The 17043-nt window shown below is 38.8% G+C and overlaps 1 protein-coding gene across 5 annotated transcripts in view; it reads left to right on the top strand.

Annotated features, from left to right (window-relative positions):
* Positions 1-17043, top strand: part of GRIK1 (glutamate ionotropic receptor kainate type subunit 1) — a 361362-nt gene that overhangs the window by 251363 nt on the left and 92956 nt on the right. For all 5 annotated transcript variants that reach the window (XM_025449799.3, XM_025449798.3, XM_025449800.3 and 2 more), the window contains exons 5-6: positions 6724-6777; positions 8953-9126. In XM_025449799.3, coding sequence (XP_025305584.1) covers positions 6724-6777; positions 8953-9126 — 228 coding nt within the window. The remainder of the gene's footprint in view (positions 1-6723; positions 6778-8952; positions 9127-17043) is intronic.

Raw genomic sequence — 17043 nt, 5'->3', positions numbered from 1 at the left:
ATTCTGCCAGGGGAAATCTTTTCTCCTGCTCTGTTGTCAGCAGTCCACATCCCTGGAATATCATAATCTCTTCTGTTGTGCACCTGAGTGGTGCCATCTGGCTCTTCTAGTAGGATTATCTCCTGAAGCGAAACTAAACCTCATTGGCTTTCAGTCCATTTATTGATATCTATTAGCATCAGCTTCCCTTCTCCTCCTGACCATACTTCTAGAGGAAAAGCTTAAAAGAAATTAAGACTGAAGGATACTCCCAAATAGTATGACCATTTCATTCACTAACACTTTGTGGAACATTCTTTGCTTTTCTCTAATTTCTCTTGGAGGCAGGAGGAAAGTAGCCTGGGTTTGTCAATGGCATAGCACCATCTTCCAGTGGAAGGAAAAGCCCTAGATTTTCTTTGTGGGTGGCTTATATCCATGCACAGGCACATAGTTAGCACATGTATGTGAATGGAGGGACACAGAAAAATTTAGAAAGTTTTCAGTTTCAAACATTTTCCCCCTTGACACATGTACTTGCTCTTAATATACCAACATTCTGAAGTCTGAGGCACCATGATCACAGAAAGATGAGCAAATGAAGTGCATTGGCTTCCTACTGCTGCTGTAACAAATTTCACTAATGCGGTAGCTTAAAACAATACAAATTTATTTGTTTACAGTTATCCCAAGTCTGAAGTCAAGGTTTGCCAGGGTTGCATTCCTTTTGAAGGGCTTAGAGAAGAATCCAATTCCTTTTCTAGCTGCTAACGGCTGTCCTCATTCCTTGGCTTGTGGCCCCACATCAGTTGCATCCCCCTCCCTCTGCTTCTATTTTCACATCACCTTCTCTGCCTTCTGACCCTCTGCTTCCATCTAATAAGGATTCTTGTGATTATATTGGGCCCACGTGAATAAACTAAGATAATTCCACACACACACAGAGCAATCCCCCCAAATTAAAATCCTTAATTTAATCACATCTGCAAAGTTCTTTTTCAACATGTAAAGTAACATTTTAATAGATTCTAGAAATTACAATATGGACATTTTTATGGGACCATTCTTCAGCTACTCCATAAGGAGTTCTGTACATTAGTGGGGTCCCAATGCTATTTTCTATGTGTTCCACTGTTTTATAGATATAGGTTATGATCATTTAATTTGGCATGAGCTTTTTTTGTTTGTACAACAATAAAAAAATGATCTCAAGGCCAACTTATACCTCGCTTGTACTACTGACAGTCAGCATGAAAAAGTGTGTTGCCATAGAAGTATCCTTCTCAAAGGATAGTGTAGATGGAGCCTACAGTACCACAGTCGGCAGGTGAGAAAGAGCTATACCCTAGCCTTCTTCTTAAAAATCACTGCTCTGAAACTTGATATCATTCAACTGATTTCCTGAAGATTATCCTTGTGCTGAAATAATGTATTTCTACCTTAAAGTAAAACCATTATTTTAGCCACATTGCATGTCATACATTTGGAAGTTGTTCACTTGAAATTATTGACTAAAAACCATGTCTGATGGTTGAGAATTTATCTTGATATTGAGAAGGCTATAAATGGAGCAATACACTTTAGGTTAGTCAATATAAACTTCTAAGACACCTATTTTTCAATGAAAAGAAGCAGTAATAAAAACCTTTATAAATATTACAAGGATACCTCAGAATTGCTCAGGAGCACTCCAGGTTCTATTTTAAGTTTCTGCTACCATGATGGCAGTGCATGTCAATTATTTGTGACATATGGCTCACCCTTAGTTGAAGATTTGTAGAGAATTTCTTTGTTACTACCTCCATAACATTGCATCACCTTCTGAAAAATGATCAAGTTAAAATACGATGTAGGCTTCTTGAGATACCAGGACATGTTGTTGGAAGACTTCAACCCAGAGACTTTCCAGGTATCTTGTAGGCCAACTGTGTCACCAACTGTAGAATTTAGAACCCACAAATTATCTTGCTCATCCTCAACTGGACTTGAATGAGGGGTCTCAAGGCAAGCTAAAATATGATCTTTGTGTTGCTCAGGTTGTATGTGATAACCTATCTAAATCCAAGAGATAATCTTTGCCAAGAATACGACTGCACCAAGGAAAGTCAATGCTGTTATGAGGAAGGTCATGAACGTTCTTTATAAAAGCTCCAGAGAGCACATGGGCTGAGTTGGAGCCATCATTATTAATGAGCAATAACTATGTTTCAAGGTATAATGGTAACAGTGGGACCATCAGAACTGTCCTTTTGAGAATCAACTGTCCATGAGTTTATTTTTTTTTTAATTTTATTTATTCATGATAGTCACAGAGAGAGAGAGAGAGGCAGAGACACAGGCAGAGGGAGAAGCAGGCTCCATGCACCGGGAGCCCGACGTGGGACTCGATCCCGGGTCTCCAGGATCGCGCCCTGGGCCAAAGGCAGGCGCCAAACCGCTGTGCCACCCAGGGATCCCCTGTCCATGAGTTTAATTCTACCTTCTGATGATTCATTTTAACTACAAAAGGAAGAAATTTATGATTATTTTCAAGTCACTGAAACAACAGAATAGTCATGTGGCACTTCCATCATAATATAATCCAGAGAAACCCTTCAAATAGGTATCAACCACCCTTCCTCCTGCTGGTTTAGGGTTATGTTTTCTAGATTGCATAGAATATCATATGCAAAGTATCAAGACTTTGAGTTTTTTAGTACTGTTCTCTGTGTTAGGGTTCTCCAGAGAAACAGAACCAATAGGAGATAGATGTGAAAAGATTTAATATGAGGAATTTGTTCACATGACTATAGACACTGAGAAGGCTCACAATCTGCCCTCCAAAAACTGGAGACCCAGGAAAGTGTGGTATAATTCCTGTTTAAGTCTGGAGACCTGCAAACCAGAAGAGCCAGTGGTGAAAATCTTATTCCAAGGGCAGGGGAAAAGCAAAGTTCTAGCTCAGGTAGTCAGGCAGGAAGAAAAAGGATGCGTTACTCCTTCCTCTGCCTTTCTGCTTCATTTGGGGTCTGAGTGGATTTGATGGTGTCACCACACTGAGAGGGTCATCTGCTTTGCTGGGTCTGAGTCACCAACTCAAAAGTTTCTCTGATCTGGAAACACCCTCACAGACACACCCAGAAACAATGTTTAATCTGGGCACGCATTGGCCTGGCCAAGTTGACACAAAAAAATTAACCATCACAGTCTTTTTTGAGTTCTTATAATTGATTCTGCAGGGACATAGAGTATGATTAACTATGAATAATATTTTGTTGAGGGCCTTTTTTTTTTCACTCTAACCCAAACCATCTGCATCAGATCTGGATAGTTCATTCCTCTTTATGAGAAAAAAAAATCTTTCAGCTTGTCCCAACCATGATTACTTATTATGTGCTATATATTTATTACATAAGAAGTTAAATCAGCCTAGAAAATACATTTGAGACAAAGTGATATATACTTTGTTTTTAAAGGGAGAGGAGTTGGAATGAAGGGGGAAATTAGATAAGGAAAACAAAGATGAATGGCATTGGCACACACAGAATATATACCTTGTGTTCCTATCTACTGCTAAAGAGGAACTCACAATTTTCACCCTAAATTCCCTAGCACTCAAAACATAGTCACAAAAAAGAGCACTTGTATGCCTTACAGTACTCACGAAACAGAACATTGCATTTATTCAGAAGAAAAACAGCTTGCTATGGCCCTCATAACCATGTTAGGCACCTATCAGGGTGAAATCTCTGGAGGGTGACCCATGTCAGGGTGACCAAAACCAGCACACGGCCCCACCCAATCACAAGAGGGCAAGAAATGCAGTCCTGCAATTTGCCCTTCCAGATGGAAAATTGGCAATGGCACCCATGATGTCTAAACTATCGGCCTTCTAACAACAAGACAAGTAGTAGATACTCAGTATTATCCCTTCCATAGATATACAATGTTATTGAAAGGGCTGGATATTTTGCCGTCAATCTAAGTCAGTGATGTGATGTCAAGGTTATTTAATAAGAATAATTCTGTTAGGAAACAACCACTATTAAAAGAACATATTAGTGGAAACAATGAAGGATAATATGCCATCAATATGAATAGTATAGACAGCCACATTTATTACACATTACGTTTGTGATGTGGTGTGTTCTGTGCTGTTAGAAATGATTTAAAGATAGCCAGAACTAGTTTCTAGCAATACTACCTTGGTACAGTATACACGGCCTAGGTCAGCACCACTCGGCTAGTCTAGCAGACAAGTACACTATCAAAATTCAAAGAAGGTAGCGTTTCCAAGGAAAAAGTCAGTTTTGCAAAGATTAGAAAACTCCCCATATCATGATTATGCTTTTTTATTTGAAAAACTGACATTTATCTTGATGTGACATTTTCCTAATCCCTTAATGACTTTTAGTTGAAATACCAACGTGCAGAGAGAAAATCGTCATGTGAATACAATACTTTTATTTATGAAGTATACTGCTATTAGACGACAGAGCTGCTGGTCCTGACCAGTCCCACAGACTCTCACACGGACACTTGTTTAAAAAGCACCACCTTCGGTGCTACTGGCCTTCTTCTTTCCCAGAAGCTTCTCATTCACCTGTGTCCTAGAGAGTCCACAGAGGTGGAAGCAGAGACTTCACTCATGACTATATTTCTTAATTCCCATTTCTAAGATGTTCAAGGGAAGAAACCACGAGGCACTAACCCAGGCACTAGGTAGGAAAGTCAAAAACGGAGATTTTTCCAGTGTGCCAAGTAAAAGGCATCCCGGAAGGGAGGACCCAAGGGTTCTTTCTGCAATAAAAGTAGACCTGTTGGCTGAATATTAACTGCATCTTCATAACTTTTTTCTAACATTAAATAAGAGGTATATCAAATGAATATTTGCCTCCAAGAATTAAAAAATAATAAAAAGGATTAGTTGAATGAGTGCTTAAAATGTCTTAAATGTCTCCATAATACAATTTTAAAAGGAAAGTCAACCCAAGTGAAAAGCTAAAAACCTCGGGTGCCTTTTTGTTTATTTTTCAGTTTCAGAAATGATATTTTAAATCTCAGTGTCCAGCTCCATATCTTTACATAAAACTTGCCCAGGCCTCTTTGAAGAGGTAGTCTTGGCTGCAATTATGCTATCTAATGACGAAAGTGAAAAATTGGATTCCTGACTGACCCCGGCAGGTTAGCTCTTTATGCTCCAATGATATAAGAGACCAGCTAATAAGACCTCACCATGCATGGCTTTAAATGTTATTGATGGCCTTAAAGCAATTCTACCCTTTTTAAAATTCTTTTGTGCATCTGGTCTTGTTATCACCCCGGGAGTGACTTATACACAGTGGGCTCATGATTCAGAGAGCGAGTTTCCTGTCATTTGTCTTACCTTCATGGCGTTACGATTTCACTAAATTTTCCTCTGGGAAAATTAACAGAGAGGGCAAAAGAAGCATCAATTGGTGTGTTTTGTGCTGTCAATGAATACCCTCTTCATTCTTTATCCCTTCTCATGTAAAATCATTTGAGTTTATGTATTTTAGGCACTTTCTGACCTCTGATAACACACATTGCCTTCCCTAAGATCGTGTCAATCCATCTCTTCAGTTGAAGTTATGAAAGCCTGTTCTCTGGTGTGAATGGACATGTTTTCAACCACTGCTGTGAAATACAGAAACTAAGGCTCTGCTCTGGGGAATTCCAGCTTGGGATGTCTCTGTGATGGAGTCTAAGAATATCTAATTCTAAAACTTTCAGAGAGGATTCTCATTTGCATTCAGAATTTATCAGAGCTGTGGGAAAAAATTGCCTTGGAAATTTGAGTTCTGAGTCTTCTCCATTCATTTCTATACAAAGGCCAAAAAATGGCACCCAAAGGTCCTTTGCTGACCTCCCCCCACCCAAGGAAGGTGATACCCTTGATTTAGAAAGGTATCCAAATCATTTGCACTGGTTTCTTCTCAATGGACACCATTTCCAGGAATCTAAAAGTAAGATCACATTTTAATCAACTGCCTTTACCTAGAACCCTTGCCTTTTCTGTTCACCTCTTTTCCCCCTTCCCTACCTGGTAAAAACAATGCACACAGGATGTCTGGAACTGTCAAGATCCCATGCAGGTAACAGGATCAGAATTAAGAGACAGTGAGACATTTGTACAAGAACAGTCCCCATCCTTCAATCTATAAACAAATCCTCTTTTCCCCTATTCATACATACTGTGGGACAAGATAGGAAAGCAGCAGAGAGAAAGGCTTCAGAGATATGCATATGTATAAGCCCTCATTTAAATATATCTACATACCAGTATTGCAATTCAACATTTAATGAGTTCTACTCTGAGGCAGTACGATAAGTATTAAAGCTAAGGAGATCAATAAAATATCTTTCTAAGCATGGGGTTACTCAGACACCTAGGCAATGAGGAGAGCAAAACACTGTTATTAAGAACAGTTCCAAATACTAAATTTGTTGTGCATACACTACCTTTAAATTTTTTTAATTTAAATTATACCTACCATTTCAATGAAGATTGAACATAGTCTGATGAGAAAACATTGGATGGAGGCTAATGGCCTGGGTCCTCAGCTGCCCACATCAGCTCCCCATCAGCCACTGATCTGTCTCAGGTCTCTGTTCTGCTGAATATGTAGATTTCCAAAGCCCCTTCCTGCTCTATATCCTCAAACTATTGCAATTGCCCTGCTAATGATCTATTTCTTATTATAATTCTGTTTCTGATTCTTTCCCCTTATTTCTCTTTTGCAGATTCTTTTCATGGGCATGATGACTGAGTACTATCACTACTTTTTCACAACCCTGGTAAGCACTTCCAGTGGAAATGTATTCCGTGCTGTAGGAAAACATCTCCAGTTATTTCAAAAGTCAGCCCCACCAGTGTCAGAAGCAGGGTATTGTCATGGAGATTTGTCTTACTTTCCTAAGAATCCTTTAAATCCAGAAATGCTGAACAGCAGGTTCTTTCTTTTTTTAAAAAATTAGCATCAATGCCTGTGCATCTGGAAAGGGATTAAAATGATAGTTCCATTAAATAGAAACCGTCAAAGAGCAAACTAGTCATAAAGAATCATCTACATTTTCTAGATACATTAGAAGGCACACTAAAATGTATCTTAGCTTTTTTGATCCTATGGGATTTACAGAGACCCTTCAGGACCAATTTGCCCTCACGGTCTTGCTTTTTTCATCCTTTGCTCACAAGCAGATATTACAAATCAGACCCTGGACTTTCCATATTCTATATTGCATAGGATCCTCAATTTATAGGCCAACCTAACTTTGTGTAATGTATTCATTTTAGCACATCACGTTGCTTACTGTGGAGTTTGTGAGGGATTCCATATGCATTCTAGAATTTTCTGTCTGACGTCTTGTAGTTTGAGTAACTTTCCTTCCATTCATTGAGCGCGCTAAAGGAAATCTTTCTTTCTAGGTCTTATTCTTTAAATTTGCTTCCTTAAGCATTTCCCTCTTGTTTTATCTGCATTTGCCATGCTTTGCTTTTTGTATTCTTAACCATTCTTGCCCATGACTATTGGTAAAACTTACAGAAGAAAGTTATGTAGTACAAGGGGGGAAAAATATAACACTTTAGAAGGCGGTACTCTTTTTCTGATACTGAGCCAGGAGGACAGAACTGCCCTCTTAAAACTCTACGGTCTAATTCAACATTATCTTGGGAAAGGGTAGCTGCATAAAGAAGAATTATTCAGAAGAACAAATCCGTGTGCCTCTTCTGCAAATACAGATCATGAGGTGTTTCTGAAGCTGCCTCTCCTTAGGAACCACGGTCATCACTGATCATCTTGCATTGCACTTCCATAAAGCAGTTACACTGTTAGGAAATTTTTCTCTTTTTCTTTCCTTGTTAAGTGTTATTTTGAATGTTTGGTTTATTCCAAATGCAAGATATCTTTAATGACATATGATAGAGTTAAACCTTTCTTCACAAGAAGCAAGCTGAAATTTTTGTATTGTTTTAAATATGAATCAACAGGGGCACCTGCATGGCTCAGACAGTTAAGCATTTGCCTTGGGCTCCGTTTGCCTTCAGCTCAGGTCATGATCTCAGGGTCCTGGGATCAAGCCCCATCTCAGGCTCCCTACTCAGTGGGGAGTCTGTCTCCCTTTGCTCCTCCCTATTGTTTGTGCTCTCTCTTTCATAAATAAATAAATAAATGGATAAATAAATAAATAAAATCTTAAAAAAATAAATATGGATCAACATAAACATCTGGTTTATACTCAGCCTCATCTGTAAGAGAAAACTTAAGTGGGTTAAACTTTTCTTCCTGAAACATTGTCTGAAAGGGAATTAGTTCCAGTGCTATGATACCCATGTTCACACAACCCTATGCTTTGGTTCGTTCTCCAAGGAGAACACTCAGAGCTTGCATCCAGTGAAAATTCTTCATGCTCTCATTGTATGGGGCATGGGTCAATGAACCAGAGAATGGTATTTTTTCCTCTGGAAGTGATCTTCCTATCAAATGCATAAGAAAATTCCAAATTTCATCTCCTTTACCAGATCTAAGGCAGCAGGAAGTGATGGGTCATCCTTGGACTAGTCACATCACCACTCAGAACTTCAGTGTCCTCATCTATAAAATAAGAGCATTGGACCAAATGGGCACAAAGATCCCTTCCAATTCCCCAAACCCTATATTCTAGAAACAGAACTTTAACTTCTCAGAATATTGTATCCTGTGCCCAAGGGCATACTAATTCCTCTTCTTGGTTTATCCAAATTCTAATAGCATTGCAAAAAATAGTGGAAAATGAAAACTGCTCACTGCCTAGAGTTTCTCAGGCAGCGTGCAAGCAAAGAACAACGGGAAATTCTTTGATGAAGCAGTGAGGATGGCAGTTATTTTAATTTTAATCTACCTGTTGCTTCAGCAGTCATTATTCTGTTTTGCATAAAGGACATTGAAAATGTTAACTCTTTCTACTTTTATCATTTTTAATACTGCGCAGGACTTATTTGCTTTAGATCTGGAACTCTATAGGTACAGTGGGGTAAACATGACTGGATTTCGGCTGCTTAATATTGACAACCCTCATGTGTCCTCCATCATTGAGAAGTGGTCCATGGAGAGATTGCAGGCACCCCCCAGGCCCGAGACTGGCCTCTTGGATGGCATGATGACAGTAAGTAGTCTTAAAATAAAAATCATTTGAGATGACGTTTGCCTCCTTAGGGGTTAGGTAAAGAATCACCTATGCCTCCTCTAGTGGAAGTAAAAGTATTATAACTTGTGCCTTGACTTGAATGAGAGAAGGAGTAAAATTTTTAGGTATTTTGAACGTCTATGCACGGCTACTATCGAAAATTGCTATTTTCAGCTTTCTGGACTGTACGTCCCTCTGATTTAAAAAAAAAAAAAAAAAAAGAGTTAAATGAGTAGCCACCATTGCCAGCCAAATGGAGCCAAAGCAGAAGCCAAAGTGAGGGTGAGTAGAGTGAGTTTTACCCTTGGAAATGTGGCCTTGGGAAGGGGGGAGGAAAGGAAGAGCAAGTTGCCTACAAAAGTGATGCAGAGCAAGTTTGCGGCCCTCCTTTCTTTTTTTTTTATTAATAAATTTATTTTTTATTGGTGTTCAATTTGCCAACATATAGAATAACACCCAGTGCTCATGCATGCGGCCCTCCTTTCTTGCCACATCTCAGCAAACGGTGGCACACGTGGAAAGACACCAGATTTGCATACAGTTGGTGTGTTCACATTCTTCCTGCCTGGATGTGTACAGGAACACCTCTGCAGACACTGACAGTGATTCACACCAGCCATATGTTGCTCTTGAAGCAGATGCCAGGCCCACCTCCTGACAAGGAGAGGTACTCTGCTGAACAGATAAATTGCAAACTGCCTCATCAGAGAGCTCCTCGCTAACAGCATTTGTCTTTCGTTGTCAAATGCACCTACCTTAGCTTTATTTCTCTAATGAAGCTCCCTACGTGATGAAGAAAATAGCAGGACATTTTTTAAAAAGCTTTCTATGTAGGAATCATGTCATCTAAAGGGAAAGATACTAGGAATGCGGGCAGGTAATAGCATTTGAAATTGGCATCGTATTTCATTCTCTGTTCCCATCATCGGGAGAAGCACTCTTGCTTTTAAGATGCAATTTACCGATAACCGAAAGGTATCATCTTGCAGAGAAATGAACTTGGGATTTCTTTTCCTTTTCTACCATTTTTTTTTTCCATGAGAAACAAATGAATACCAAGGAAAATGAATTAATAAATGAAATGGTTCTGGATGATTCCTTGTTCAAGCTCCCTGATTGTTTTTCTTTTTTCTTTTTTTTTTTTTTTTCCTGATTGTTTTTCAAACCTGAAATAACTCTTAAAATATACAAAGTGATCGGAGAGATAATGATAGAAAGCATTTTAATACAAATGAGCCTTCGGTGATTTGAAACATTGCTTTGAATAGGAACAAGTAGAGACTATCCAGGGAAGTACTAGACCTTCTGAGAGGGAAGAGGGCAAGCTAGAGAGAAAAAGAGTTAGAGACAGAGGGAGACAGAGGGGTATGCTAATACAACAGCTTTTTTCTTCTTCCTCTTGGATTTATAATTCCAGTGAGTTCAAATGTCTCAAATCCCCTGCCCTCGCACCTTGCCTCCCAATGAGATTTCTATCCACAGGCTGAGATCTCCAATAATTGTTACCTACACTCAGTGTATTCCACTAAAAAAGTTACAGTTTGGAGCTATGTTATCACAGCTTGTGGATTCAGGCCAAACATTAAATATTCATCACAAGTATGGCTTAATTTACAAAAAAAAAAAAAAAGCATCTGTTGCATTCAATTATACAGGACAGTTTGTACATATTGACTGAGATGAAGAAAATCATTGAACAAGGAGGATAGAACCGTGCAAGTCACACCAACTCAGGCCAGGCAGGGGATGCAGCTATTCCGCTAGGACTGCTGCCAGTGGCCTGGGCAAATGGCAGTTCCATGGGCAGGAAGCATGGTGCAGCCAAGTCCCAGTGGATGGAAGAGGTCCTGTTTTGCCTAAAGTTTACTACTGTCATCTCACTTAAGAAAGGGATTTCTAGGCTCTGTTATTGCTCCTGTTATTATTAGAAACTATAAAAAAAGAGAAAGGGGAGAAAGGGGATTTATCAGAATTTATCTTCAGAAAGGAAGAGAAGGGTTCCCTGGGTACCAAAAGTGGGGAGAGTAGATATATCAGTCATGTCTATACTAGTCTAAAAAAGTGGTAGAACACAGCACCCACTAGAAGTTGGATCCCATAGTCATACAGATCGGTTTTCCCCTGGTTTCACTGAAATAGAAGTGATATACTTCATCGTATAAGTGTAAGGTATACAGCATAACAGATTGACTTACATATATTGTGAAATGATTATTGCAATAAGTTTAATTAGCATGCATCATCTCATATAGCTACAATAAAAAGAAAAAAAATGGTTAGATATAGTTTTGAAATTAATCCCATGAAGTATAATAGTGACATTTATTCACCTGAAGACTCCATTTTGGCTTCTAGTAATGGAGGCCAATTTGGGGATGTGGAAACTGAGTCACAGTGAGTTTAAAGAGTAGATTTACAGGTTTGAAGCCCAATGGACTAATCTCTGAGTTGAGAGAGCAGAAACTCATGTCCCCAAGCCAGGGCCCAGATCTAACAAATCTTTGTTCTCATGTTGCCTCTGTACTCAAACCATTTTCTTCCCCACCTTCCTGATAAAAAAAAAGCCCTATGGTTTCAGTTCCACTGGGTCTGTATTCCTCAGATCTCATGGTTCATTCTTTCTTACATCTGTAGCATTTGTGACTCTCACTGCCTAAAACCTTCTTCCCCTGTCAAATCCACTTCACCAGAGAGGCCTGTTATTCTTTCTTCCATGGCCTGTTTTCTTTCGCTGTGTAGCCCTACAACTTCACACACTATATTTTGATTCGTTTGTTCAGTGCCTTCCTCTACAAGAATACAAACTCCATGAGGACAGAGAGGCTTTGTCTTTTTGTGATGTCCTTTATGCCCAGAAATAGAAAAGGTCTGGCACAAAGCAGGCCTTCAATAAATATGTCTTTAATAAGGGAGCTAATGCTAAATAAATAAAAATTGGGCTTCTGCTAAGACCAACATGTTAAATGAAAAATATTCATATACCCCTTAAATAAATCTGTAAAAGCCCAAAGAGAGTTCCTACAAGTAAGAACTAGGCATGTGTAGTGAAGATAGTGATTATTCTAAAGTAATAATAATATTTTAAAAATTAGCCTAGACTAACCACTATCTATATTTAAGTAATGCCATTACTAGAAGAGAGTTGCATTCACTGAAATCATATGCATTATACCACTACTCTCCAAGGCAAATTTCCCTATTGCCTTTATAGTTTTATTTTTGTGTGTGCTGCATTCATATACAGATGCCTGTAGGAATATATAATATAGAAATTTTTAAAAATATGTTTAAAAATATCCATGTGTTTTTACTTCCCACCTACTTGTCTGATTTTCTCTTTAATATTTTTAAACTTAAAAATTTCTTAGAATATCATACACCAAAAATATCTTCAAAGAATATTATTATATATGACAAAACACATCCAAATCTGAAAATCATGTCCAATGAAAAATTTTGACTCCAGACTTAACAGCCATAGATGTAATTAAAGAAAAAAAATATTGACTTTGAAAATAAGGTTAAAATTGTGTTAATTAAGAAACCTGTTACTGAGTCAATAGAGTTCAAAAATAGTGAAACTCGTTATTTAAAACATCTTGAGATTAAAAAAAGAAAGTGTTTTCTCAACCGAAGTGTTGATTAACTCAATAGAAGTTTGGAGTAATTTTACAAAATCTACTTCATTCCCTTTTATGGCGCTTAAATTTTTCTTAGCACTTGGGGTGATTCAGTCTATTGGCTTCTGAATAGACTGAGATAATGGAGTGACCCATTTTCAGGTAGAGTCCTCTCTGATTGTGAACCAAAACTGTGCATGATTCAATAGTGCTTAGTAATCATAGAAACAAGAATGTTGATCCGTCTTTGGCCTTCCCAGTTCTTCAAAAGCATTCACAATATAGTTATGTCAGTAGCCTTATGTTACGTGTGTGCATTTCCTGTAATCGTGATCCAGGAGGGAGGTACCTTTGAGTGTCACCTAAATGTCAGCTGCTGCTCCAGCAACAAAAGACAATGGGCTATGAAATTCAATGGAAAAACCAAGATCTTTCCAGATGAGGAAAGCCTAGATTAAGTACTGGCTATGTCCCCTGAATAACTAAATGACCTGACTAGGTTATGTGGCATCTCTGAGTCTGCTTGCTTACCTGTCAATCTGTGTAATAATATTTTACAGTGTTACTCTATAGATTAAATTAGATAATATATATAAAACCTCCAGGACATAGAATTGGATTTACTTGATGGTACCTGCTATTATGCCAGTTTGTAGTCAATATAGGAACAAAAGACATTCTGAAATGCAGAGACCAAATCCTTACTTGTTTACAGGAGATGTGTTTCTTGGCCTGCACAGGTAGCCCAAGATAGCCCCTTACCTGGGACCTGTGTGACCTTGTGTGACCGACCATAGGAATCACCCAGGTGTGTTTTCCAAAGTCCACATATGGTCCTCTTTTCCCAATTTCTCATGTCTCTCCCAAAAGCTGGAAAATGTTTATTGAAATTAGAATATGCCAACCTCTGCACCAGGTCTCACTGGATCTGCTGGACTTCTGCCCTAATTACTGAATTTCTAGATTGTGAGTATATGATTATATCTTTGCTACCTTCTCCAGGCCATTTCCAAACCCCAGTTCACTTGCGGGTCGCTCTTCTCAGCATCCTGAACGCTCAGGATGTGCACTGCCTCTCCCACCACTTTGGCTGTTCAGTAGCATCTGCCCCCGCAAGGGAAACTAGCTCATTCATACTAAGAGACAAATTCCTGCTAGCTCTATGCTGTGGGTGAGATATTTGGATTTTAATAGAGGAATCAGTGAGAGAATAAATTTAGGAAATGAGGGAGAAGGGTGTCATTTGGGAGAACTTCTCTTACAGAAAACTGCCTTGTCCATCCATGTCAGGCCAGTGAATATTTCTGAATTTGCAGAGAAGATGGGAAATCTATACTTTTTGCCCATTTGTTTCACAAAGACTAAGTCTTCCTTCAGCACTCCCATCTCCTGCAGTTTTCTTTTTCCAATAACGCCATACAAGGAAGACAGCAAAATGCAAGGAATCTATAAAGCCATATCCTGTTGTTACTCCTCATTTCCAAAGAGTAGCATCTCCCTGGATTTTGTTGGGATCCCCAAGACCACATTCAGGTTTCATTTGGCAGGAGAACGCACAGAAATCGGAAGGGCTGTTAACTCAGAGATAACAGTTTATTACAGCAAAGGGATACAGATTAAAATCAGCAAAGGAAAAGTTGCAAAGGGCAAAGTCCAGGAGAAACTATATGGGGACTACTAGTGGTCCTCTCCCAGGAAAGTTGCTTTGACAAGTGCTTCATTCTCTACAGCAATGACATAAGGCAACATGTACAGAGTGTTGCCAACCAGGGAAGCTCCTTCAGGCCTTGATGTGCAGGGTTTTTACTGGGAGTCAGTCACATAGGCATCGAGCATCCTCATAGCTGATCCCATCTGCTCAGTCTCCAGCCATTCCAGAGCGCAAACTGATAGATACAGCATGGCCCAGGGCTCCAGATGAACAAAAATAGGCATTCACCATAAATCATACTGCTAAACTGCCTGAAACTGCCCAAGACGCCAAATATACAAAAACACAATGGTCAGGCAGGATATTCCCAGGTTTTGTTTTGTTTTTTTTTTTGTTTTGTTTTTTGTTTTTTTTTAATTTTTATTTATTTATGATAGTCACAGAGAGAGAGAGAGAGAGAGAGAGAGAGAGGCAGAGACATAGGCAGAGGGAGAAGCAGGCTCCATGCACCGGGAGCCTGATGTGGGATTCGATCCCGGGTCTCCAGGATCGCGCCCTGGGCCAAAGGCAGGCGCCAAACCGCTGCGCCACCCAGGGATCCCATATTCCCAGGTTTTGGACATTATCTCCCAGAACCCAGTCAAAAGCCAGTCCTTTCTTGGAAATATGTGTAGAGCGTGGGCACCTCGGTCCTGCTGAGTTGAATCTTTATTGCACACTGTTGTGATAACCAAAACACAGTGTGAGACTGCTTTTTGTATGCTTGTTTCATGATCCATGTTGTGGTAAAGAGATTTTCTTAGGGGCACTGAGTAATGTGGTCTCATTCAGTCTTTCGATATAAATAAAATGTGAAAATAAACACATTCGGAAAAATAAAATCTGAAACACAGGCCAATTTCTTTTACATTTATCTAAAATAACTCGAGAGTTGCTACTCGGTAAGCTGGCCTCCAGCACAGAACTGAAAAGGGAAGAAAATTCAGGGGTGGTTTATTAGTGTTATAAAATAGGTAGACACACGTCTCCTCCATCTAAGAAAGCATTGCGCATCAAAGGGAAGTGTGGTTTTAGAATAAATGGTTTTCTTCTTTGAATTTGAAAAGCACTGATCAGGCCCATGGTTTTGAGCTGTGTTATTACCCAACCCAGTGTGGAGGCAGCCTTGACAAAGAAAGTCAAAATCCTTCCTTAGCCCAGCTTATGGAAGAGTTAGATCAAAACTTCACTCCTCACACTTCTCTACCAACTCTTTCAATTAGTCAATTAGTGAATACGCATACAAATTTGCAAAAAAATATACTCCACTGCTAAAATGGTCCAGGTCCCAAGAGCATAGTGGTTAAGGGGGTGAGTTCCAAAATCTAAGTTTACATCCTAAGTTGAAATTCTCACTTGCCTAGTAAGTTAGTTACTTCCTGAAGTTACTTCTCTAAGTCTCCATTTCCCTGTTGGTAAAATGGTGACAATACCTATTTCAAAGTCATCGTTTCAATAATTTAAGGTGACAGCATGTGTAGGATGCTTATAGTGCCTTGTGTGTAGTAAGTTGTCCGTGAACATTCACCATAATTGAGCTATTATTGTAATTATTAAATCAGCATTAAATATTTGTTTTAGAGGCAGCTCAACTTCGTGGTTGAGAACATAAACCCTAGCTCCAAATTCCTGGGTTTGAATCTTGGTTTGCCCACTACTACTTTGGGGAAGCCATTTAACCTGGTCATATCTTTACCCATAAAAGAGTAAAGGTTATGATGAAGATTCAGTGTTTGCAAAGCATTTAGAGCAGCACCTAACATACAATAAGTACTTGATAAAAGTCAGCTACTATTAATTGAATTTCAAAAAGTCTCATTCTGCCAATTGATTACTCTCCTTCAATTATACCAAATTAGGATAGCAGAGTGGTGAAGAACATGGGTGCTAGAATCAGACTGTCATGGGTTCACACTCTGGCCATGCAGCTGATTAACAGAGTAGCCTTGGACTAATTTTTCTGAGCCTCAATTTTCTTATCTATGAAATTGATTACACCAGTTTTGAACTGAAATAATCAAAACATTTTTAAGCTTTAACAATCACTACCACCACCACTACTGATCTAACTTCTATATGTCAATGATATAAGTAAAACAACTTATTTTACAAGTACATCTTAAAACCTTGGGATTATACAGTTCTCATAAAAATGTATTTTATTTTTTGTATTTTATTTTAAGGCATGAAATAACATTAATTCCTTCAGCAATCATTTATTAAACAACTTTAAATAACGTTTATGTGCCAGTAACTGTCCTACACACTAAAGACACTAAAGTCAAACATTTCTTCATTCACAAAACCCACATTCTTACTGAGAAACCAATGTCACTATAAGTGCAATATGGAAATGGAAATGCAAATGGAAAATGCAATGATAGAGATTGCACAGGAAGCATTTAAAGGGGGGATATTCTTTGGACTTGTAGATGGATAAAGTGTGAGATGTAGGAACCCTCTCTTTCCTCTTCCATTAAGACATGCTCTCAATAAGTGCACAGTAAATGTTGAGCTCATCAACAGATTTCTGGGGAAAAAAAAAAAAAAAAACATGATAATCTTTGATCTATGACCTAGATTCTA

This window comes from Canis lupus, chromosome 31 (genome assembly GCF_003254725.2).
Source record: "Canis lupus dingo isolate Sandy chromosome 31, ASM325472v2, whole genome shotgun sequence".
In the NCBI taxonomy this organism is placed as follows: Eukaryota; Metazoa; Chordata; class Mammalia; order Carnivora; family Canidae; genus Canis; species Canis lupus.
This window is presented reverse-complemented; position numbering and strand designations above follow the sequence as displayed.